General features: G+C 38.6%; 1 protein-coding gene across 2 annotated transcripts in view; it reads left to right on the top strand.

Moving 5' to 3' along the window:
• The window catches only part of LOC149532469 (protein PIN-LIKES 3-like), a 312,523-nt gene extending 287,909 nt beyond the window's left edge, over positions 1-24,614 (top strand). For both annotated transcript variants that reach the window (XM_089805078.1, XM_089805077.1), the window contains 4 exons: positions 23,466-23,513; positions 23,685-23,741; positions 23,849-23,932; positions 24,048-24,614. In XM_089805078.1, coding sequence (XP_089661204.1) covers positions 23,466-23,513; positions 23,685-23,741; positions 23,849-23,917 — 174 coding nt within the window. In that variant the 3' untranslated portion in view covers positions 23,918-23,932; positions 24,048-24,614. The remainder of the gene's footprint in view (positions 1-23,465; positions 23,514-23,684; positions 23,742-23,848; positions 23,933-24,047) is intronic.
• Positions 24,615-24,840: the final 226 nt, after the last annotated feature.

The following is a 24,840-nucleotide window of genomic DNA, read 5'->3' as shown; positions in this document are numbered from 1 at the left end:
GTTGCTTCTGTTGTGCAGATTCCGCTTGCTAGTTGGGTCATAAGAATAGTGTACTTCTCTTATGCATCGCACTGTTGGTACTTCTGTTTGGCCTCTCCCAAGCCATATAGCGATAGGTCGTACGGTCTTGCCTTCAAGTGCTCATCAATTGGAATTAAGCCAATGTATAAGTAGGTGCAAGTAAAAGTTAACAAGACTTGCATAGAGTTTGAACACCAATAATCGTAAAACAAGGCCAACACCAAGAATACAATAATAAACCAGAATTTAATGGCACAAAATGACCAAAATATTGTGGCAAAGACTATTTGTTCTTTACAATTTTCCCCTATAAACAATGATAATGCCCTAGTTTTGCTAGATCTGGAACAAGGATAAATCAAAGTAGAATAGGGCGAGGGATCAATCCCACCAAAATTGCATTGGCCAAATAAGGAAGATCTTTCACTTCCAAAATGGTAAAATACTCCTCGGACAAATTCCCTCAAAACATAAAATAAACTGAGCTCAAATAGACTAATGAAGTAAATCTCATACCCAGAGGGAAATGCTGAATGGTTTCTCTAATAGAATGTTAGAGAAAAGACTCCACTTCAAGGACTACGACCAGCAATATAACCTTCTTGATGTAAATAAAATATTTCATCAGAAGGATGAATAATTTTGAGATCTACTAATTTACAAATTGTGTCTTGCTTATAAGGACACAGAATGTACTAGCAGGAAGAAGTAACTATGCAAATAACAATATGAATTTATGCAACTAATTATCCAGTAAACTAATATGTTGGTTGTCTAAGTGAAACTTAAGCAAGGTAAATGGGTAAAACCCCATTTCAACCAAAATTGGTCAATGTGACGACCTAACTCAAGGCTGATAAGATAAGATAAATTTATTAATGTCCAACAAGAGACTAACAAGGGTCTAAGGGATTGGGAATAGTACAAAAGGCAAATGCCAACAAGAGAGGGAACACCAAATGGTGTCTGCAAAAAGAACGTGAAAGCAAAAACAACAAACCAAGACAAGAGAGAGAGAAAGAAACAACTAGGTACTCCTCATAGGTGAGAAGTAGTCTACCATGGAAAGATGTGCTCTAGAACGAGAAGGCACTTTGGGCTGCCTCCTTCGAGGACTGCTAGAAGTAGGGAGGCGCTGACAAGTGTGATCTCTGCAGGGTCTCACAAATCTAGTGTGGCCCAAGCTAGTGCAAAGAGATTGCTTCAACCCTCAGGTGGGAACCAAAGGGCTAAAGAAGGAAGTTATGAGCTGTACAAGGGTTGATGTGAAGGGAGACTGGAGCTAGAGAGTGTGGTCACGAAGCCGTAAGGTCTCCTGAACATAGAGTGCGAGGCACCGCTGGTTTGTATAGCTGAAAAATGAAGAAAGGGACCTGCACTCTTTAAACAAATAGTGGAACCTCCCTTGGATCTCATAATAGATGGGACAATGAAATATAAAGTGAATCTCGGTCTTAGCCTCCTTGAGGTGACAAAGGTGGAAGACCCTGTCTTTCGTGTCAATCTGGTGCTCAATCTGGATACGTAGCTAGTGGGAACCCCCTCTAAAAGAACCCAATGAGATGTGAAGGGCATGAGTCCAATGATGAGTGAGGTACTAGGGGCACGAAATGACTTTGTCCTGGATATTAAGGAAGTGCTTAGCATAGAAGGCCATACGCAAACGAAGCCCACTGAGAGGGTGACTCCAAGTCGTGATAAAATACTGCCTATAGATGTCAAGTCTGACATGCTCATTCAACCCCCACTGGGGTGGAAGGGGATGGGCCAGTGCGTCTAGGGAAAACTAGAAGGGAGGCAAGTGATCCATAAAAATATCAATTGAGCTAAGAAGGGTAGAGGCCTAGGCGAACCAACATTGAGATCTGCTACCAAGGTCTAAGCCTGCAACCGCCTCGGAGGAGCAGTGAGCCAAGTGGGAATATCTATGACAGCCTTTGGAAGAATCAGCAAAGCTCCGAAGCCAGTGATGGAACCAAACCAAGTCAAAAATAGTCCCCAATCGGAAGGGATGAGCCCCACTTGGCCAAAATGATGTTGTGAGGTGTGGATCGGTGACATTTGATAATGCAATGAAAGAAAAGAGTCTAGACTCTCTCAACTGAGGCCCAATTAGACTCCAAGAGGGAGGGGGCCCATATAGTAGAGCCATAGAGGATAGTCGACCTGACCAGGGAGTCCAGGAGGGACATCTTGGTTGTGGTGTCCTGGAAATGGTGATGAAAACATTGTCTCTTGAGCATAGCAAGGGAGTCGAGCCCCTTGTTAACTCGAGGTTGCATGGCCGGTCTCAAGCTGAAATGAGGTTCAGAGAACTTAACCCCCAAGTAAGTGTAAGAAGATGCGATCTCAATCTCAGTGCCCTAGAAAATAAAATGGAGGTGTGAGGTCTTCAGATAGTTGAAGGCCATAACTCGGGTCTTTCCCAGGTTCACAAGTAGCTCATGTGAGTCGCAAAAGGAGGCCAACCCATTGAGAAGTCGTTGAAGCCCATTAGAGGAAGAAGCTAGGAGAATTACATCATCAGCAAATAAAAGAATGAAGATCAACACCTACTACAAGTAGCAGCCATCACCAGGGAGTGAGAAGTCCCGGAAGAATGCCTCAAGCTCATCAATGTAGATACCAAAAAGAGTGCGGAGAGAGGGCAGCTCTACTTCACCCTGATGGTGCTCTGGATAGGATCAGAGAAGCCCTAAGGAGGCCAGAATCTACCCACCACACTCTCGTATAACCTCATGATAGCAATCAAGAGAATCTTAGAAATTCTGATGGCTCTAAGCCACTAAAAGAGAGCCGCCCGAGGGACAGAATCAAAGGCTTTGCAAAAGTCATCAAAGCAACAGTAAACTTTCGCAAAGCGGTGATGAGCCTCCTCAATGATCGCCTATAAAGTCAAAATATGATCTGTGGTCTGAAAGTCTATACAAAACCCTACCTAACCTCTAGCCCGACACTTTTTCTGATTGAGCTCCCTAGATAAGATGGCATTCAACATACTGGCATAGAGTTTAGCAAAAGTGTGCCCAACCATGATGGTCCTGTAGTTGCCAAGGTCAAAAGCTAGCCTGAACTGATGAATTGGATAGATAATATGTCATGACCATGAATCAAGAAAGCCTGTGCAAACCACTCTATTAAAGAGTACTATAAGGAAGGAGCCCAGGACTGAAATACCAAGCTTGAAGAGCTCTGCTTGGAACCCTTACTCATTCAATGTTCTACTACTGTTCATAACCCTAACAGCCTCACTGATGTTGGAAAAGGAAAAGACATGATAGCGGGGAGGGAGGATGACGTGAAGGGGGGACTGGCTAGGGATATCATAGAGAGTGGAGGCATAAGAAGCGAGGGAGCTATGGTCCAGAGTGGAGGGCGGAGGGGGGTGGCGAGGAAACATGGTGTGCGAGAAGAGCTTCAGAGACTAGTAGAGAGAGGCGCAAAGGAATCTACACTGCAGTAAGGTGAAATTTCGCTTCTTGTGGCAAAGAAAGCGGCAATAAGCGAGCCTCAATTGAATGGAAGAGGGAGAAGAGGGGTGGGCGAGGCAGAACGAAGCACGTCATGGAAGGACTTGTAGTCCTCATCGAACCATTAGTTCATGGGGCAAGATCTGCGTTTGGGGCTACAAGTGAGGGAGGAAATACAATGAGGAATGGAAAGAAGGGCAGATTCCCACATAGCGGACGTAAGTGAGCCAAAAATGGATGTAACATCTCCAGAGTCTATGAAGGGAGCTTGGGGGAGAATTCATCTGAGGTGGTGGATAAAAAGCTCACAATCACTGTCGGTTAAGCGAGAGGAAGTATAGGTGAGGGGAGGGGAGAGGCTACGAGACGGGGGGACAAGGGGAAGCGAAGGAAGAGCAAGGAAGGGGGGTTGTAATAGGCACCCCTGAATGTCCCAAGAACTAAACCAAATTGCTGAAAGGAATTATGTCAAACAGTTTGCATTCAACCTCTATTTGTTCGTTTAATGTTTTAAACCCCTTATAACTCCAGAAATCAAATGTTTATTTGTTTGTTGTGTTTGTGCATGGAATTGGTATCATACAACATAAACGAGGAAGAAACTACAATAATATGCAAAGTGGAAATGAACTACAGCCAAATAAATGTTATTTTCAGAATTCATAAAACCAAATACATGGCAGATTTATCAACTCACTAATTACTTCAGCATTATTGACATAATACTCCAGCCCATGCTTTCGAACTTGCTGCTACAGTACTTTGTCCTTCAATCAGTCCACTACCTTCATAATATCATTCTCTCAAAGCGGCATAAGCGTCAGACAAGTAGTGAAGAAGATATGAGCAAAATACCAAATCTGCTTGTAGCCGAAAATGCAACTAAACTACCTGATAATGAAGCCGATAACAAAGAATTCCAAAGGCCAAACCCCAAGGGAATGACGTCTAGAATGTTACAAGAGAGGATAAACGTTTTCAAATGCCAAGAACGAAGCTGCAACTCACACACCAATTTCTTCTCATATTCAACCTGTCTAATGAAGCCACAAATGCTTCCTTTTATTCTATTCCCAAGGGTCCGCTCAACTCATATGGGCAATGTGGGATAAAAGATGTGTAATATATAAAACATATATTAAAATACCCCTTATGTCTCCCTTGGGTACACATTACCATAAAATAAATATTAAAGTAACACTTTAATATTTTACAATTAAATTAGACGTTACTTTAATAAAACTTTAGGTATTAAAATGTATTAGCAATCGGACTCCGAATAATGCGAGTGATAGCTCATCGGAAAGCTCTCACTGAGGAGTATCGAATCCAATCACCAAAATTGACCTGCACTGTGTCCTGCCGACTTACTAAAAATAGTAAGTATGCCTGAAACTGAGTAAATCAACTTCGTTTTGGCCCAAACTGGAAATGACTAGGCCAAAACACTCCAGGATCCCATTAAACCCTTCGTTAGCCCTCGGGACCATGTAGAACAAGGCTAACGCACACACACTTGGTCAACTGCTAAAATGGGGACATTACAGCCCGCCCCCCTTGAAATTGCTTGTCCTCAAGCAATCTCAGTCCAGCCTGCTAAATAACCTGCTCACTCTCCCATGTAGAATCTTCCTCCGGTAGGTCTTTCCATCTGACCAAATACTCCTTCACTATCCTATTTCTAAGCTTCCTCTCTCTAGTGTCCAGAATAGCCTCGGGTACTAACACAAGCTTCCCCTCCTCATCCAAAGGGGGTAAATCTGCAGAAGGCACTACACTCTGACCAATGGCTTTCTTAAGCCTAAACACATGAAACACATTGTGCACTCGATTGCCCTCTGGAAGCTCAAGCTCATAGGCGACTTTGCCCACTTTGCGAATCACCCTGTAGGGACCATAAAATCTAGGTTTCAACTTTTCAGCTCCGCTCTTCTTGAGCGATGACTGTCTATATGATTGTAGCCTCAAGTAAACCATATCCCCTACCTCGAAGCTACGCTCTATTCGGTGCTGATCAGCATACAATTTCTGTTGATTCTGGGCCTGTTGTATATTCTCTTTGAGCACTTTCAGGATGTCCTGACTATCCTGCAATAAGTTTTTGGCTTTGGGCACTCTACTGTCCCCCAAAACTAAATCCATGAAGCTAGGTGCTTCATAACCATAGAGTGCCATGAAAGGAGTCATCTTGATGGACATATGATAAGTGGTGTTATAATAATACTCTCCCATATGCAACCATCTGATCCAAGCCTTTTGTTGTGTAGTTACATAGTTCCTCAAATATCCTTCCACCCATTTATTCACAATCTCTGTTTGCCCATCTGTTTGCGGATGATAACTAGTGCTAGGTGTAAGATCTGTACCACACAACCTCAACAACTCTTGCCAAAAAACACTCATAAACTTACTATCCCGGTCGCTGACAATGAATCTGGGCAGCCCATGTAATCTGAATATCTCTCTAAAGAAAAGATCTGCCACCTGTGCTGCTGTGTAAGTGGACGGAATAGCAAAGAAGTGAGCAAACTTCGTCAAGCGGTCCACCACCACATAGATGCAATCCCTTCCCTGCACTTGTGGTAAACCAGTGATGAAGTCCATCGAAATACTTTCCCATTTCTTATCAGGAATGGGCAAGGGCTGTAATAAACCTGCAGGAAATGTGTGCTCTCCCTTATTCTGTTGACAAACCACACACTCCCTGACATACCTCTGAACATCATCCTTGATCCCTTTCCATGAAAACCGCTCTCGGATCTGCTTGTAGGTCTTGAAGACCCCCGGATGTCCAACTGTGGGTGCATCATGAAATGCCTTCAATATCGCCTCTCTCAAATGTGATGACGGAATCAAATAAACCCTGTCCTGAACTCTAATCAATCCATCTATCACCTCATAGCGATCATCCTGTATGGTACCTGAAATCAATCCAGAAGCCCAAGCATCTCCCACGTACTCTGCTATAATCCGATCTCTCCAATCTCCTGAAATCTCTGCCAGAGCACATAAGTAAGGTCTCCGAGATAAGGCATCAGCCACCACATTTTTCTTACCTTTGACAAACTCTATGTCAAAGTCATAAGCCTACAATTTAGTCACCCATTTTTGTTGCTGGTCATTAAGATCACGCTGGCTCATGAAGTATTTAATACTATTGTGATCAGTCTTGATCACAAAACGTCCACCTACCAAATATGATCGAAATTTGGCCAATGCATGCATTATGGCCAACATCTCCCATTCAGAGACAGAATAACTTTTCTCAACTCCCCGGAGTTTCCTACTCTCGAATGCAATGGGATGCTTCTCTTGCATCAATACTGCTCCAATCCCATCACCGGATGCATCACAATAAAGCTCAAAAGGCTTCGTGAAATCCAGTAGAGCTAGAACTGGACATGAAGACATTACCTACTTGAAATGCTCAAAACACCTCTGTGCTGCCCCTGTCCACATGAAGGCTCCTTTCCTAATAAGACCTGTCAAGGGTGTAGCAATCTGTGAGAATCCCTTAAGCTGTGTAAGGTTTGTGGGAGTAGGCCACTCTACAATAGCTCTAATCTTTTCGGGATCAACCCAAACGCCATCTGTACTAATGATATGCCCAAGGTAAAGGAGCTCAGTCATGCCAAACTCACATTTAGATTCCTTGGCATACAATGACTCTCTCTCCAGAATAGATAACACCTCCTCCAGATGATGTAAGTGCTCCTCCTAGGTCTTACTGAAGACCAAGATGTCATCAAAGAAGATCAAGACAAATCTCCTCAGCTGCTTCCTGAATACCTGGTTCATACAACTCTGAAATGTAGCGGGTGCATTGGTTAGACCAAATGGCATAACCATGAACTCAATGTGGCCATAGTGACATCGGAAGGCTGTTTTCTCAGTGTCCTTTTCTCTCATCCTAATCTGATGGTATCCGGATCGCAAATCAATTTTGGTGAAGAAGCATGCCCCATGCAACTCATCAATCAGCTCATCAATCCTAGGAATGGGATACTTGTTTTTAATTGTTTTCTTATTCAGTGCCCTGTAATCGATGCACATGCGCATCGTCCCATCCTTCTTCTTTACCAATACTACTGCTGAAGCAAAGGGGCTCTTACTGGGCCTGATATGCCCCATCTCCAACAAATCCTTAATCGCCTTCTCTATCTCATCCTTGTGTTTCTTAGGATGACGATAGGGAGTAATCATAACTGGTTTGGCTCCCTCCTCAAGCTCAATAACATGTTTCATCCCTCTGTCAGGAGGAACCCCATGAGGAATATCGCTAAATACTTTAGCGTGTCTATCAAGTATCTTCTGGACATCTGGTGGATGACTCTTTTCTTGTGGCTCTGGTGAAGTTGGCATAATGTAGCACTCTGCCGCCCACTCTATGTCATCATGACAAAAAAGTCTCTGCATTCTCCTCAAGGACACTACTCTGCAACCTCCATCTGAAAGTCCTCTAAGTACCACAGTTCTACCCTCATGCTGCAATCTCATCTCCAATTTCGCTAGGTTTGGTTGTGAACTCAACTAGTGAAGCCATCCATGTCATGCCGAGGATGACATCATAATCTCCCATGTTCACAACATAGAACTCATCCTCCAACTCATAGCCATCACCAAACCTAATGCGAAGATTAGATATCTTCCGAGTGCATAATAATTTATCACCGTTAGGCACCATGACTCTAAACCCATCATGCTCCTCTGTCTGTAACCCTCTCCTGGCTACCAACTGTGCATCTATGAAGTTATGTGTAGCCCCAGTGTCAATAAGAGATATCACTTTCTGCCCCTAGATAGTACCCCTGACCTTAAATGTGATTGCCTTTTGGGCCCCTATCAAGCATGCCAACGATCTATCATCCTTAGGAATGCTTCTCTCCTCTATAGTGTTACCCTCATCTAAATCGGAGTGTTGACCCTCCCCCTCTGACTCTGACTCTTCTGCTGAAAAATACTCCATTTGATTTGCCTTAGCCTTGAGAGAACATTTATGAGATAAGTCCCAAGGCTCTCTACAATGGAAGCACAGCTTCTTCTTTCGAAGTTCATTCAAGGTTTCATTGTCTAGTCCTTTTGATCCTTCTTTGGGTTTGCTATACTCTTTCTGAAACGGTTTTTTGTCTTGGTCCTTGCGGTAGGAAGAATCTGTTGGATGGTTTTTCCCTTTGTATACCGAAGGGGCTAAATCTCGTGCCTTTTTAGTTGCTTCAGCTAAGGTGAGTGGATCATGTCCCTTCACCCAACCTCGTAATGGATCAGCAAGACCATCACAAAATAACACCACCAATCTCCTAGAAGAGATATCAGTAACAAGTCTAGAGAAGCGCTGAAACTCGGCAATGTAAGCATCCACAGAACCTGACTGTTTTAATTGTGCTAGCTCCTTGAAATGTAACTCGGGATCCCTAGTGTCAAATCTCTCAATCAATGTTTCGGTGAATTCCTCATAGGATGTAATTTGATTATGCCCCAAAGTCACCATGCCATGATGCCACCATTCATGTGCAACGCCATCCAAGTGCATAGCCGCATACTTGATAGCCTCCTCCTTAGGCATAGGATTTAGCTGCAAGTATGTATCTAACTTCTACACCCAAGCTCGTGCAATCATCTTCCCTGAAGCATCATAATAAGGTAAAGAAATTTTTCCAACTTTCTTCCTCAGCTCAAAGTTTTGATTCCTCCCTCCTGCTCTAGGCATGTGTCTCATCCTCAAGTACATATAATCTCTTAGGGAAATATCCGCCTGAAACTCCGGTCCACTAGCCTCCCAGTCCCTCCTGAACTGATCCTGTAACTCAGTAATCTGCGGTTCATTTACTGGTTGAACCGGATCTCTCGGTGGGAAAGTGGGTAGAAGAGGTCTCGAGCTCGCAATCCGCGTTGGGCATGCAACGTGTCTAAAGTTATCAGCCTCATTCCCATTGTTGCCGTGTCCATTATTACCATTAATGTTATTCTCAGGACCATTATTGTTGCCTTGGCCTCCATGGTTATTGTTTCCCCCGTTGTTATTGTTTCCCTCGTTGTTATTGTTTCTGTTGTTGGCATCACCTAGATTAATATTGACACCCATCTGTCTAGCCATGAGCTGCAACATCATGTCCATTCGCCTATTCTGCTCCTGCTGCATACGCTGCCCCTGCTCTAATGTATCCAGTAACTGTCTGAACAGTACCTCCCCCTGATCTGGACCAGCATTTTCGCCTCCGCCTAATCCTGTATTCTTGTCATCTCGATCACCCATATTATTGTCGTGATCAAAGAATATCTCCTCTATGTCTGTATGGTTGGATTCAATGTCCACCTGCACGGATGTACTAGACTGTTTGCTTTGCAAGTCTGAAATCCTATTTTGTCTTGCTCTGGTATCGCGGAAATTATAAGACCCCTGTCTTATGCTCAAACATAAATGCTTAGCCTGTGTTTTTTATTTATTTCTGATTTTAGTGTTTTGACATTTCGTCAAACACTTTTTCCCTCTATCCGGCTGTTCCAAATTCCCTATAAGACCTCCACAGGATGGCAGGACTTATAGCTCTGATACCACTGTAATGGGCACCCCTGAATGTCCCAAAAACTAAACCAAATTACTGAAAGGAATTATGTCAAATAGTTTGCATTCAACCTCTTATTTTTCTGTTTAATGTTTTAAACCCCTTATAACTCCAGAAATCAAACGTTTATTTGTTTGTTGTGTTTATGCATGGAATTGGTATCATACAACATAAACGAGAAAGAAACTACAATAATATGCAAAGTGGAAATGAACTACAGCCAAATAAATGTAATTTTCGGAATTCATAAAACCAAATACATGGCAGATTTATCAACTCACTAATTACTTCAGCATTATTGACATAATACTCCAGCCCATGCTTTCGAACTTGCTGCTACAGTACTTTGTCCTTCAATCAATCCACTACCTTCGTAATATCATTCTCTCAAAGCGGCATAAGCGTCGGAAAAGTAGTGAAGAAGATATGAGCAAAATACCAAATCCGCCTGTAGCCGGAAATGCAACTAAACTGCCTGATAATGAAGCCGATAACAAAGAATTCCAAAGGCCAAACCCCAAGGGAATGACGTCTAGAATGTTACAAGAGAGGATAAACGTCTTCAAATGCCAAGAACGGAGCTGCAACTCACACACCAATTTCTTCTCATATTCGACCTGTCTAATGAAGCCACAAATGCTTCCTTTTATTCTATTCCCAAGGGTTCGCTCAACTCATATGGGCAATGTGGGATAAAAGATGTGTAATATATAAAACATATATTAAAATACCCCTTATGTCTCCCTTGGGTACACATCACCATAAAATAAATATTAAAGTAACACTTTAATATTTTACAATTAAATTAGACGTTACTTTAATAAAACTTCAGGCATTAAAATGTATTAGCAATCGGACTCCGAATAATGCGAGTGATAGCTCATCGGAAAGCTCTCACCGAGGAGTATCGAATCCAATCACCAAAATTGACCTGCACTGTGTCCTGCCGACTTACTAAAAATAGTAAGTATGCCTGAAACTGAGTAAATCAACTTCGTTTTGGCCCAAACTGGAAATGACTAGGCCAAAACACTCCAGGATCCCATTAAACCCTTCGTTAGCCCTTGGGACCATGTAGAACAAGGCTAACGCGCACACACTCGGTCAACTGCTAAAATGGGGACATTACAGGGGTAGTGGGGGGGGCTCGAAGAGTGATGCTAAGGAGGGCATGATCAGCAAGGGGAAGGCGAGAGATGGTGAAGCGACAGATGAAGGGGATGGAGGAGGCAGTAGAAAGAAGGCTGACTCCCACATAGCGGATGCAAGTGAGCCAAACATGGAGGTAACATCTCTAGAGTCGGTGAAGGGAGCCTGGGGGAGAAGTCATTTGAGGTGGTGGATAAAAAGCTCACAATCATTTTCGATGAAGCAAAAGGAAGTGCAGGTGAGGAGAGGGGAGAGGCAACAAGACGGGAGGGTCAAGGGGAATCGATGGAAGAGCAAGTAAGGGGGGTGGTGGGGGGGGATCGAAGATTGATGTTAAGGAGGGCATGATCAGCAAGGGGAAGGTGAGAGATGGTGAAGCGGCTGATGAAAGGGATGGACGAGGCAGTAGAAAGAACATAGTCCACAATGCTAGCACTACCACAATGGCACCAATAGGTGAAGAGCTCAAAACCAGGGAAACAAGAAAGCCCATTTAGGATCACTAAGTCCAAAGACTCGCATAGCTCTAGCAGATGGCAGCGATACCAAGTGAAGGGTCCCTGACTATCCTCGGAGGATCGATGTAACCCCACTGAGCTTGTATCAAAAGCAATTATACACATGGGGTTGGATCTGTGGTCGTGGAGGAGGGGTTGAAGGTCTCTAGTCCGTGCATTAAAATCTCCTAGAATGATGATGTCACCCATGGCAGAGAATCTCATAATATGCTTGAGAAGGTCCTCATAGGGGTCCCCACCCTCTGTACCATGAATTGCATAGTAGGAAGATGCTGGTGGGAAATAGAAGACAACAATGTAGATAGCTATATAAAGTGAGGTTGCCTATTTGATATGAATCCATATGAATCTAGTATAACTATTAGAATAAACCAAAGAAATAGTGTTGAGAAGATGACCACTGACAAGACAGTTAACCCCACTAGAGCACCCAACACCACCCAAACACTTGACCTTGTTTCTAAAGGAAGAAAGCCACTGGAAGTCGCTAACCCCAGGAAGAGGATGCATGGGGCTCTCATGTGTCTCCATAACAAAAAGAAGGTCAACTGAACCAATAGCATCATTAAGTAAGCCAGGCAAGGACAACAAGGTATCGTTGTCATTCCAACAGTTGAGGCACAAAGAGCCAGCAAGAGCCTCACCTATGTCCAACTGTCTCTGTCGCAAACCACTTCCTTAAGGTTTCTGATCACTGGGTATTTACCCTCCTGCTGTGCTGCCATAACAAAGGTGCGAGCTTGTTTAGGTTTTGTTACCTATGATTGGGTAAGAGCCTCATCTAGATCTTGGTGGGGAGGAGGAAGAGCTTCCTCTTCACATGAAGAACTCGAAGGTGGTCAGCAAGTGAAGGGAATTGGATAAAGAGAGTGTTGTCGTGTCCTATCCAAGCATAGTCTAGTGTGATGTCAGTGATATCAAGCTGATCATTGAGGAAGGAATAACCTGCTTGAAGAGGTTCAAAGGAGGACGGAGGTAGTTCACACACTATCAAATTTAGTTCGTAGACCCGCTTGACTCTTTCATCAGCTATCTTAGTTTGGACCAACTTCTCCACCATAGAGAGAGAAGCAGGATTGGGATTGTTGTAGATGGAAGACCACGACTTCAGTTGTTGTTCTATTTCAATTTGTAAGGAGCATTTCTTTTGGTCAAGTGCAGATTGCTTCTCCTTCAGGGTAAGGAGATTAGACACAAGAAGCCTGCTATTGTTCACTTGTGTTTTAAGGTCAGCAATATCCGAAATGGTTGTGCAAAGTTTATTCGATAAGTCTAATTCATGTTGTGTCCTACAGTTCAATCGCTTCTTCAGAGTAGTCACCATGGCAAAGAGAGAAGACACGGACTCACGCAAGTTCAGATTGTCACTTTCCAGCTTGGCTATTCGGTTCATCATCCTCTTGTAGGTAACAGGGGTAGATGGCATCGATAGAATGGGTTCACCACCATCAAGGAGTCAAGTCATTGACCGAACAGAAAAATACCAAGAGCTTGCAGAGGTCAGATTGCTCTGGTCACAGGGAAAACCCGAAGTCTACAGAGGAAAGCAGACTCAAGACTTGCAGTTTAGAGATCAAGTAGGGAGCAACCTTGGGCCAAGAAACACCCGTCGAAAGGTTAGAGAGAGAGAGAGAGATGGAAATGGTCACACAGGAGAGTGAAATGGGAGCCGAGCACATGGAGAAGCAAGGACCATGAGGAAGGAGCGACAACACATGGGGTAAGAGGAGGAAGCTTAGATCTATTGTGCAACTCTTGTTTGTCGTCTCTACAACTTCTCAATCTGCTACAACAACTCATCTCTGTAGCTCCCCTCTTTTGTCTCCGCCTTGGGTCTGAGATTTTAATAGTTATAAACTTATAAGATTTTGATTTTGAGTTTTTAGGTTTAGGTTTATTTTAATAAGATTGTCATTTTATATTTTATTTTTGTAGTATGAATAGAATTTACATTTTTATTTATATTACTAGTTTTGAATAATTTATTACTTCAATTTAATTTGTTATAATACAAATTTTATATATTTTTAAAATTTTGTAGATTTTAAAATTGCTATTTTTCTTACATATTAAACACTATATTTAATATTATATACTGAAATATTATACTTTATTTTTTGTAAACTATAAATATCATTATTATTATTTATCTCTATAATGTCAAACTATTATGATTACTTATTGGATATATTGTTGGGTAAGAGGAGGAAGCCACCAGCTAAAGACATAACTATAAGTGGATTTTTTTGTCATCAATGTCCAATCTAAATTTTGAACCCAACTAGCATAGAATCTTAGATCTATTTTACAAAATACCAAAATCAAGTGTACCTTTCACATATTTCAATTATGAAACTAGTGTTGTCGTGACGTTGGAAAAGAAATTAACAACACTGCTCAAATTATGTCTATTGGCTATAAGATTTGAGAGTCTTCCCATCAGTTTCTTGGATTGTAACGCACTTAATGCCTTTAAGTCAGATATCCCTTTCACCAAAGGTGTTGAAAAATTGTAATCCATCATTCCAAATTTTTCTAGCAAACTCCTAGCATATTTGAACCTAGAAATAGAAATATTGTAACCCATCTGCCAAAGTTCTATAGCTAGATAGTGATGTAGGAGACTTAAATTAGTCATGTAAAGAACTTTACTTAGATTTGATATAGCACTTGCCTCATGTTGGGTGGATATTTTGCAACCGACAGTTTTGGGTAAAAATTCAATCGCAAAATAGGATGACCAGCTACAGTGTGTGAGACAGAGTCTCTCCTACCTTAAAGGGAAGGCTCCCCCTTCTCACCGTTCCTCCTACCTTATAAAATGGGTGTTACCAATATCCATTCTTCTTATCTTTTAAAAAAGAATCCACTTACTCGTGGAGTGAGTAATGGGTAGGGTGAATCTCTAACTACACTTCTATCAAGAGCTAGAAACAATAATACCAATAAACCTTCACTAACTCAAAGGCTAGCTGAAAATGTACCGGTTTGGCTCTAAATCTAGTCGTACTTCTATATGGAAAAACTTTACAATTAGGGCACAAAGGCTCCTAAAAGTAAAAATAACTTAACTATTTTGTGAATTAAGAAAGAAGAATAAGCTACAGGCAAAGTTTTTAGCTATATATTTCGACAGTTGCTCCTGGTTGAAGCTCTGGCTACAATTGCTTCTTAACTCTTTATATTCAATTCACAAGATACAATTACCAAGAACACAAGATAACATGAATCAAAGATAACTTAGATGAATTATAGACAAAGCTTATAACTCACGCAAGTAACAATCTCACTTAATCAAAGTTAAGTGTCAAATGCTTTTCTCTCAAAATAGTGCTACACAAACAAAGTTTCGCTGGCACAATTTCTCTAGAGCTCTCTTGCATAAAGATAAAGATGATTTTTATAGTGAGGGGGCACTCCTTTATATAGGCACAGGAGTTGAGAAAAAGATGGAGGAAAAAGTGGGAGCAACTCAACCAACTTCGACCTAGTCTAACTAAAAGAGAAATTATAGGGTCACATGCAACTCATATTACATCTTTTCAAGTACAAGTAACTCACATTACATGTAATTACATTTTGTCATGCAATGCATCCTCTCCAACTACAAACATGAAAGAAAAAGAAAGAAGATGGAAGAGAAGGAAAGAATCCTAAGGATTGCTCCAAAGGGCTTTGTACTTGCCGATGTAATCCTAGATGACAATAGGATCGGGAGTTCCTGTATTTCGTGCCACTGCATTCGCCTTGATAGCCATGCTGTTACTTCTTTTGATAACCTCTGACTCTCTTTGATGAATTGTCCATTGTCACTCAAAATCTTGATGTGATCAAGCTTTTCTCGCTCAAGTTTTCGTGAACTCTCCTTTGTAGATTGGCACATTTTGGAGTCTTCGACACTTTGAAAACCTTCTCGACACTATCCAAATGTAAACTTGAACAGCTTGTCATCAGCACTTTTAACTCTTTTTTCCTTTTATTTTTTTAAGTGTTTGGCGCATGGGAATGCATGCAAATGAAGATTGCTGATTTTCAAATGTGACTTAGGGTTTTCAAGGCATTATTGCATAAAAAATGAGTACATGTAAGTGCAACATGGAACAGGGGATGAAGGATGAGATGTGATGTGAACGTGGATAGAAGATGAGCTTTAACATGTAAGTGCAAATGGAGGATGAGATGCAAAGTACAAAAAAATGCGAAAACATGTATTTGCTCATGAAAGCACGAATGCATATGGAGAGATGGAAATGGAAAATGGAAAAGGTACAATGAACTTTATAGTCATCTTTGGTGAAAAGGTGAAGTCAAAATACATGGAAGATGAAAATAACATCTTTTTGACTTTTCAAAAAGTGACTTAAGTCAAAATCGGGGTTTTGAGATACAATTACATGTAAGGCTTTTCGTGTAATTGTGCCATGCGAGTGGATGCGAAAAGTGAGATGAGTGAAAATGGAAGTGGAAAATGGGATTACATGCATGTTCGGATGGTGAATGAAATAGAAAATATGTAATCATATTTGTTTAATGAGATGCAAAGTGTTGTGACATGGAAGATAGAAATGAAACATGATGCTTTCACATAGAGTGAAACAAGAAGTTCTTGGGAAAGAACTTGTAACTTCTCCAAAGTGGAGAAAACCGGAAAGCAAGCACACAAAACACAAAAACTCAAAAGAAAAATATACCTTTGGAAAGTGACTCAAACATGTCAAGATACAAAACACTTCAACGCACAAATTTGAATTTGAAGTTTGGGGAAAAATAAAAAACATGAAAATGAACAATTTCTTCATTTTTAAATAAAAAATGCACTTTCCATATTATTGATTTCAACAAGTGGCAATTATCAAGCAATAATGTGCATAAAATCAACAAGATAAGCACAAATTAAATAGCACAAAAGAATAAGTCCACTTACATGAAGATTAAGTGCCAAAAATGGTGGAAAAAGATGCTCCAATGTTGAAAAATTCTTCAAAAACACTTGGACTCTTTCCAACTTTGTAAATTTGAATGGGAGAAGACAGCAAACAAGGCATTTTAGGTGGAAGATGCCAAAACATGCCCTATCAATGCTCCAAAATCCAATGTTTTTACATGCACATGCTTATGGGACGTTTTTGTAAAAAATGTTTTTCACCAAGGAGTGAGATCAAAATGTCTTGGGTGTTAAATGCCAAAACGTTTACCAATATGTAATGCAAACACCAAAAGGGACCAAATCGATTCCTCTTGGAGCAAAAATGTGCTCTAAAAATGATGCATTTAAAAGATTTTTCCAAAAATGTTCCCTAGGATAAAGCTTGGAAAAATGTCTTTTTGCAAGATGAATCCATTTTTTATGTTAGAAAATCCACTGCCAAGCAAAAAGGACCCTATTGGAGAAAATCTCATGCAAAACCGTCAAGTAAATCTCTCACAATCTCCAAAATCAGGTTTTTGGAGGCCTATTACATGTGTTCTTCCAAAATCGGACATTTTAGGAAGTATAACATGTTTTAAATTATGCAAAAGGTTAGACTTAGACTTTTTAAGATGGAATGCATATTTTAAAAACGCCCCATAAGGCAAATCGCACCTTTTGGGAGGCATGACACATTTTATAATATGCATTTGGTTAAAATCAAACCTTTTAGGGAGGATTGCATATTTTAAGTTAAAGCTCTTGTTTTTTATGCAATGACACATTTCAAGTGAAAGCTCACATTTTTGGTGTAATGACACCAAAAAGGTTCACTTTTGATAGTCTTATGCTTTTAAGTTCAATTTTATAAGCAGTGACATGTAAAATGTCCACTTTTGATAACTTAAAGTCATTTAATAAACATATATCAATTTAATTTCATTAAAATGTTACTTTAATGGGACATAAACCATATTTATATATCATTTTAAAAATATAACACATAAAAATCATTGAAAAAGTAACATTTAAATGAGTATTTGATTTAAATATCAAAAATTAAACTGAAACTATATAGTTTATATAGTCACTTTAAGTGAAAAATCAAAAAGTAACTCAACTTAAAATTATAACATAAAGTGCATTATAGTTACTTTAAGTAAAAAATTAATGGTAAAGTAACTGAAAAACATAACATAAAGTGAATTTAAGTTATATTTTTCAAAAAGTGAATGTCAAATTAAAAATATAACATGATATTTTTAATTCGTGTTGTTGCATCAAAAAGGTCTGCTTTTGAGGCACTAAAATGACCATAACTCTTGACTGACAACTCCAGTTATGCTCAAGGTTACACCAAATTGGAGGGTTAAAAACATAACATAAAGTGAATTTAAGTTATATTTTTCAAAAAGTGAATGTCAAATTTAAAATATAACATGATATTTTTAATTTGTGTTGTTGCATCAAAAAGGTCCACTTTTGGGGCACTAAAATGACCATAACTCTTGACTGACAACTTCGATTACACTCGAGGTTAGACCAAATCAAAGGGAAAACCAAAAGCCATGACATGAGCAAAATCAAAAGACTAAAAAACCAACAAATGCAAACTCAAAAGCAAAGAAAAGGATGATGAAGGCCTCAAATATCAAGCAAAGGCTCGACAAAAAGCAAAACGAAAAAGACTTGACGAAAGCCTTCAATAGAACAATTTGATATACAAATTGGAATTAATCGATCGATCAACATTAAAAAATTGAATACCAAATTCAACTTAGAGATACGCGAAACTAGCTTGAAAAAGTTTCATACTATTACCAACATTTTTTGTGACAAAATGCAAGATAACCTCACCACTTGTAATAATGATATCATCCACATATATAATGAGAAGAATGAGATCATTACCCTAATAATGATATCATCCTCATATATAATGAGAAGAATGAGATCATTACCCACACTTTTGATGTATAGATTAGTGTAATAAGCCTCCCGTTTTGTAATAACCTTCACTTGGTTATAGCATCAACAAACATCAATTTCCTTTTCAATTTAGTTGTTTGACATTTTGTCAAACACTTTGCCAACGAACCTTGATTTTACTGAGATAGAACCATGGCAATCCTTACTGTAATAGCGTTAATGTAGTTTCTTTCTACAAATTTACTTGTTCATGAAACGTTTTGACATTCAAACATGAAATGAATAATCTGAAATTCAATAACTAGCGTCACAATTAAATTCAAATAGTGCAATTTATTTATTCCTAACCTAAGTCACAGGGTTCGCCGAATTTTTGGCTTGAAGTCCAAAATTCGGCAAACCCCAAATTACCAAAAGAAATTCATTAAAGTTATCCAAAATTTGTACGGACAGGTAAAAAGTTATTGTCTTGCAAAATTAGTATTTCATCACCCCATATTTCAAGATTTTCGACCATCTTTTCATTATAAATAAAACTTGTCTGCATACTTAGAATGCACCAATAGTTTACGAGCAGCGACGACTAGGGCTTTTGTCTGTGTTTTTGTGAGCATAGGCGGCTAGGGCTTTAGAATGTGTTTTTGTGAGCATCAATGGCTAGACTTTCATATGTATTTTTCTTAGCATCGGTGGCAACTCATTCATCTGTCTAGTTCACCAAAATAGTGGTTGTTTGTTTTTGGATTCAGATCTGTTGTGCAACTCCCGTTTGTCATCTCTAGAACTCCTCAAACTCCTGTAGCAACCATCTCTGCAATTCCCCACTTTCGCCTCCACCTTGGATTTGAGATTTTAATAGTTATAAACTTATAAGATTTTGATTTTGAGTTTTTAGGTTTAGGTTTGTTTTAATAAGATTGTCATTTTATATTTTATTTCTGTAGTATGAATAGAATTTACATTTTTATTTATATTACTATTTTTGATTAATTTATATTACTTCAATTTAATTTGTTATAATACAAATTTTATATATTTTTTAAATTGTTACATTTTTTTACATATTTAACACTATATATTTATTATTATATACTGAAATGTTATTATTATTAAAATGTAAATATTTATATTTTAATATTATACTTATTTTTTTGTAATCTATAAATATCATTATGATTATTTATCTCTATAAGGTCAAACTATAATGATTATTTATTGGATATGTTGTTGGACATGGAGAGATGTTTTGTTTTGTAGTTTTATATTGAAAAGTTCTTTGCATGAAACTCAAACATATAATATAATAATAAATAATATATACTTATATTTTTTTTAACAATTACATTAGGCAAAAAAAAATTGATTTTTTTGATTTGTCGAATTTCATCTGAACTTCATAGTTGTCAAACTCGAGCTCAAATTCGGACCTTGTGATTTAGTCCCCAACTACGATGCCCATTACAAACAATATAAATAGAACTTGATAAATTATGTAGTTGGTTTAATTAGCAGCAGTTGGTCACTCACAAAACATAACCACAGCCTCTGATGATGTCAATCTAGAAATGCTGCAAGCAGACCCCTGATCCAAGGAAATACCACACAGCAGTGATAATCCTGCAAATAATAGCATCCACCTTGCAAGAAGAATTTGCCCATTGGTTTAATTAGCAGCAGTTGGTCACTCATAAAACATAACCACAGCCTCTTATGATATCAATCTAGAAATGCTGCAAGTAGACCCCTGATCCAAGGAAATACCACGCAGCAGTGCTAATCCTGCCAGTAATAGTGTCCACCTTGCAAGAAGAATTTGCCCAACACCTGCGTTGAAAAGCCAAACTGGAAATGCCTTAATGCTGCATAGAGAACCACACCACTTGCCGGGAAGTCTGACGTTACTATTCAATAGAAATGTGTGCCCAAGACACAAGAAAAAATAATGCCAAATGGCAAGGGGCTTGGGTGTCTGTATGCAGATTTATCAGATACAAGGCAGACAATACATCGCACCAAATAACAGGGAATTGAGCATCCCAATCAGTAGTAAAGAAACTAATAATCAAAGATGCCAAACGGCATCCAGGCAGAAGTATTTGGTGCCAAAAATCTGAATCCCAGAGTCACCTAGTTCCTCAGGGACACATTTGCTTCTCAGCTTCAGTATGCCACAGTCAGAGATAGCATTGAAATCTTGCTAGATACAGTAAAGACAGAAGACAGAAGGAAGACCCAATAATTGCATCAGAATCAATTCACAATACCTCAGCTATGAATTATCAGACACTTTTCAATTTCAAACCCTTATACCTCAGCAAGGGCATAAAAAATCAGAACCTCAGAAATGTCACAAAGACAACAAAAGCAAATAATATTCAATCAGATAACATTCCAATGAAATGAGCTCATATTTATAATCCCTCATGGGCAAAGTTTCACAAATGTGACTTCATTTAAGAAGCTTCATCAACACAGCATCATTTTATAACATTATTATAATGAAGTGCTATTATAAATTATAATAATGAGACTTTGATAACTAATTATTAAATATGAGCCCATGCAATTAATAGCTCAATCCACTATAGGTGATGACCAACTTCTAGTGTCACCATCTGCACTGTCAAATATGGAAATTGCCTGATTTAGCCACTGAGACCCCCAAATCACCCTGCCAGCTCACAAGAGTCACTCACTTGATCATCTACAGGAACTTGCCCAAAATAGGGACATTACACTTTTCTGGCACCATATTTTACTCACTTTGAAAGTAGTTCTATTAAACAGTTTGCTTGAATGTTCTGTAAAATATTTTGAGTTTGTATGCAAGTTCTATTCCCTTTGAGATTCCAATGTTTGCAGGGTATTTAATACCAAATCATTCATAATCATGCATTTAACTTGTCAAGATAAATCAAAGTAATTTTTGTATTTTTCTATCAATAAATTGGAATCAGAAATTTTCATATAGATGGCAGAAATATGAGCTTCCAGAACTAACTTTATTTGCATAAATTTAACGATTAACATACACAGAAACTGACTTTGTCATTCTAAAAGATGCAACAGAAACACTCAGGACAGAAACCTTATTTGGATGTAGACAAACTTGCACGGGTCTGTTAAACAAGCTGGAATGTACTCTATTACTGCTGCAGCAAGTGCAATTTAGAACAAGTAATACCAAGGAAATAATGTGCTCAGCATAACTCATTTCATCTTTTGAACAACAGAAAATGAATACTCCAAAAACTTCCATGTCTAGGGTTGAGGACATAGGCCACGTCGAGAATATGAAGAATAATACTCTACTTCTGATGTTGAACTGGGACCCACTCAATGGCAATAGATAGCTGCACACCAAGTTCTAATAATCCTATGCGAGGGCAAGGAGAATCCATGCAAAGATTAGCAACACTTCCAACGTGCCCCCACATCAATACTAAGCATCCTTGAGAATTAAGCACGCCAAGAATGGATGTATGGATATGAAGCTTCTGAATCCTCTACCAGAACTCATGCCAAAAAACTCACCAGGAATCCTATTTGAAGAAAACTCACAAATAGAAAACCTCAAAGCTGAAGAATCTGTGAAACACCAGTAAGCCATCTCAAATAACACCAGCTATGGTAGATATCCCACCACTGAAACTAGTTTCTAAACAAGGGTTCTCATCGTCCAAAGGTTTGAGATAGACCACATTTTATCTTTGAAGCACACAAGGGTTCAACTTCATCTTCTCAACCAGAGCGAAACTATCATAAGCCAGTAACTTCAACATATAGAAATGCGCGCCAAAACTGTCTGTTATTGAAGACAAGGATGACTATATGCATTTTGAAGGCAATAACATTAGATATTCTTCATTTGTACATAGGTTGCTAACAAACCTATTTATAGGTGGGTCCCATCACCTAGTTAAGCTATATGATTAAATAAAGTTTATGGGAGGTGTTAAAAATATTAACAATATCTAGTCATAGTTATCATGTAAAGTCATGTCTCATGCAAGAGATTTATCTATCAGGTATGATACATCCTTAACTTTGGTTCCATCCGCATGAATTAGAAAAATATTGTTTTTTGCCCTCCATTTTTCCCAAAACAAGAGCCAAACAAAAATACGCAAATCTCAATAGCTAAAAATAAATTGGAACATTACATATGAATATGGTTCTCTGAAAGGGTTTATTTTTGTATAAATTTTGCATTGAAAGAAAAAGTTACTTTGTTCAGCCATTCAGCCATTCTCTTTATTTTCCTTTTTCAATTCTTATTAAATTCTTCGACTTATGTATTGTCGCCTGAATTACCTGCATCATTCAGATCAATGATCGTAAACAATATCATAGCTAAGATAATCATTATTTTCACCACTCCTACATCCAAAGTAGTTTCTGTAGCTTGTGTTTAATCCAGTGATTATGTAGTTATCACCTTCTATGACAGTATGACTACTGTGTTTCCCCTTCGCTTTCGTTAACTCTGTTTATGTTGGTACAAAGTTGTCTTTAATCAGGGGATGTTTTCCTAGGTCACCCATATAGCTATTTTAACTTGTACGTTGATGCTCAAATGGTCGATTCTGGGCATTAGGAAAATTGATCTAATTTCTAACACAATCATTTTTAGAAATTGTAGCTTAACTATATGATGGATTGTAGAAAAATGATGACTTTAATTTACACCCTTTATGGGGGGAATTTTGGTGGAAAGCAAAACAATTAGAGATGCTGAAGATGATGATCACAGAATGTGTTCGGAAACCTTGATGCAAAAACTCTTAACACAATCATTTCCAGAAATTGCAGCTAACTATATGATGGATTGTGAAAAACTGATACCTTTAATATAATTTCTGTGTCATGAATTACAATTTGCTAAACCTTCTCTACTGTTTTATAGGTATTAAGTGCGATGCCAAGTGCTCAAAACCTAATTGTGCTTCTGCAGGTGAGATATCTTTCTGGAATTTTAAACTGTGCTATTCAAAATTTTTGGAAATATTATCTGAAAGTAAATCTCCTTTTTAAAGTGAAGTAGAATAAACATAATCATGGAGACTGCACGTTTTGATAAGTTTACACTCACTCATATCTTTGCCTGCATTGATGGTACCAATAGTTAAGATCAACAACAAAACCTTTAGCTGAAGCCCTAGCTGATCTTCTTGTCCGCCAGGTTTGGTTTTCAATTTTAAACTCTGCTTAGTTTTGCTCTCGTCTCCTTGTAAGGTCATCTATTGTTTTAAAACTTCAGTATTTTGACATGGTATTCACTGGATGCAGTACGCTCTTGCACTTGTATCAATACCATTATGGATAACTTCTTACAGTGCTCTGCTACCTCTGATGTAATTCATCAAATTTCAGGTCAAATCTCTTTAATTATAATTCTTTTGCTTTAATTGGACATCATTACAACGAGGCTATTAATATTGACTGATTGAAGATGGCATATTGGAATGGTGCGCGCGCTTGTGTGTAGGATTGGAAGGGGAAGAAACAGTCAAAAAGTTGGCAACATGCATAAATGGAGACCTTTTTCTCTGGCAACGTTTATACAGTCACGAAAATGCACTTCTTACGAAGTAGAGGACTTTAGAATTTTTTTTGAAAAATTAGAAAAAACAATGTAAAGGGAGTGCATTTTCGTGGCTGTATAGCCACGGACTTTTTGTTTCCGACGCATTGCTGGTTATTACTCTCTTCCGTCAATGATTGGGATAAACAATGTTCTCCGTTAACATTTTTCTGATCATATACATCAAATTTCATTCAACAATTTGCCCTATTGGAAAAGTACGTATATTATTTAGAAGGAAAAAATAAATAATAAAAAGCAGCATTTTAGTAGAGGCACTGTCAAGCCAAAGAGGCTATGAGTAACGCCAAATGCTGAATATAAAGAAGTATTACTTTGGTAGGACAGCTAAAAGTTCGTAAGAATTGAATGCCAGTTTTCAGCATGTCTTCTGCCACAAAATTGATCTTTAATCTAAGTTTTATTTTGAAGGATGGCAATAGAAGTAAGTTCTAGAATTGTCATTTCTAACTAAGTTCAATGTGTTAAGTGTGAAGATTTGCATAATGGTGATAAATTTTAGTTATGCGTGTGTCTATATATTTAGAATAAAGAAAAAATATTTTTTTTAAATTCTTAAATTGAAAAATAAGAAGTATATATACAATGGATTAAATATTTTATTTATAAAATAAAATAAAGAAATAAATATTTCGTTATAAGTTAGAAACGATAATTATAATTTTCTTTATAATCA

The sequence above is a fragment of the Cupressus sempervirens genome, chromosome 10 (genome assembly GCF_028749045.1).
Source record: "Cupressus sempervirens isolate cs-2001-9-10 chromosome 10, ASM2874904v1, whole genome shotgun sequence".
Taxonomy (NCBI): domain Eukaryota; kingdom Viridiplantae; phylum Streptophyta; class Pinopsida; order Cupressales; family Cupressaceae; genus Cupressus; species Cupressus sempervirens.
This window is presented reverse-complemented; position numbering and strand designations above follow the sequence as displayed.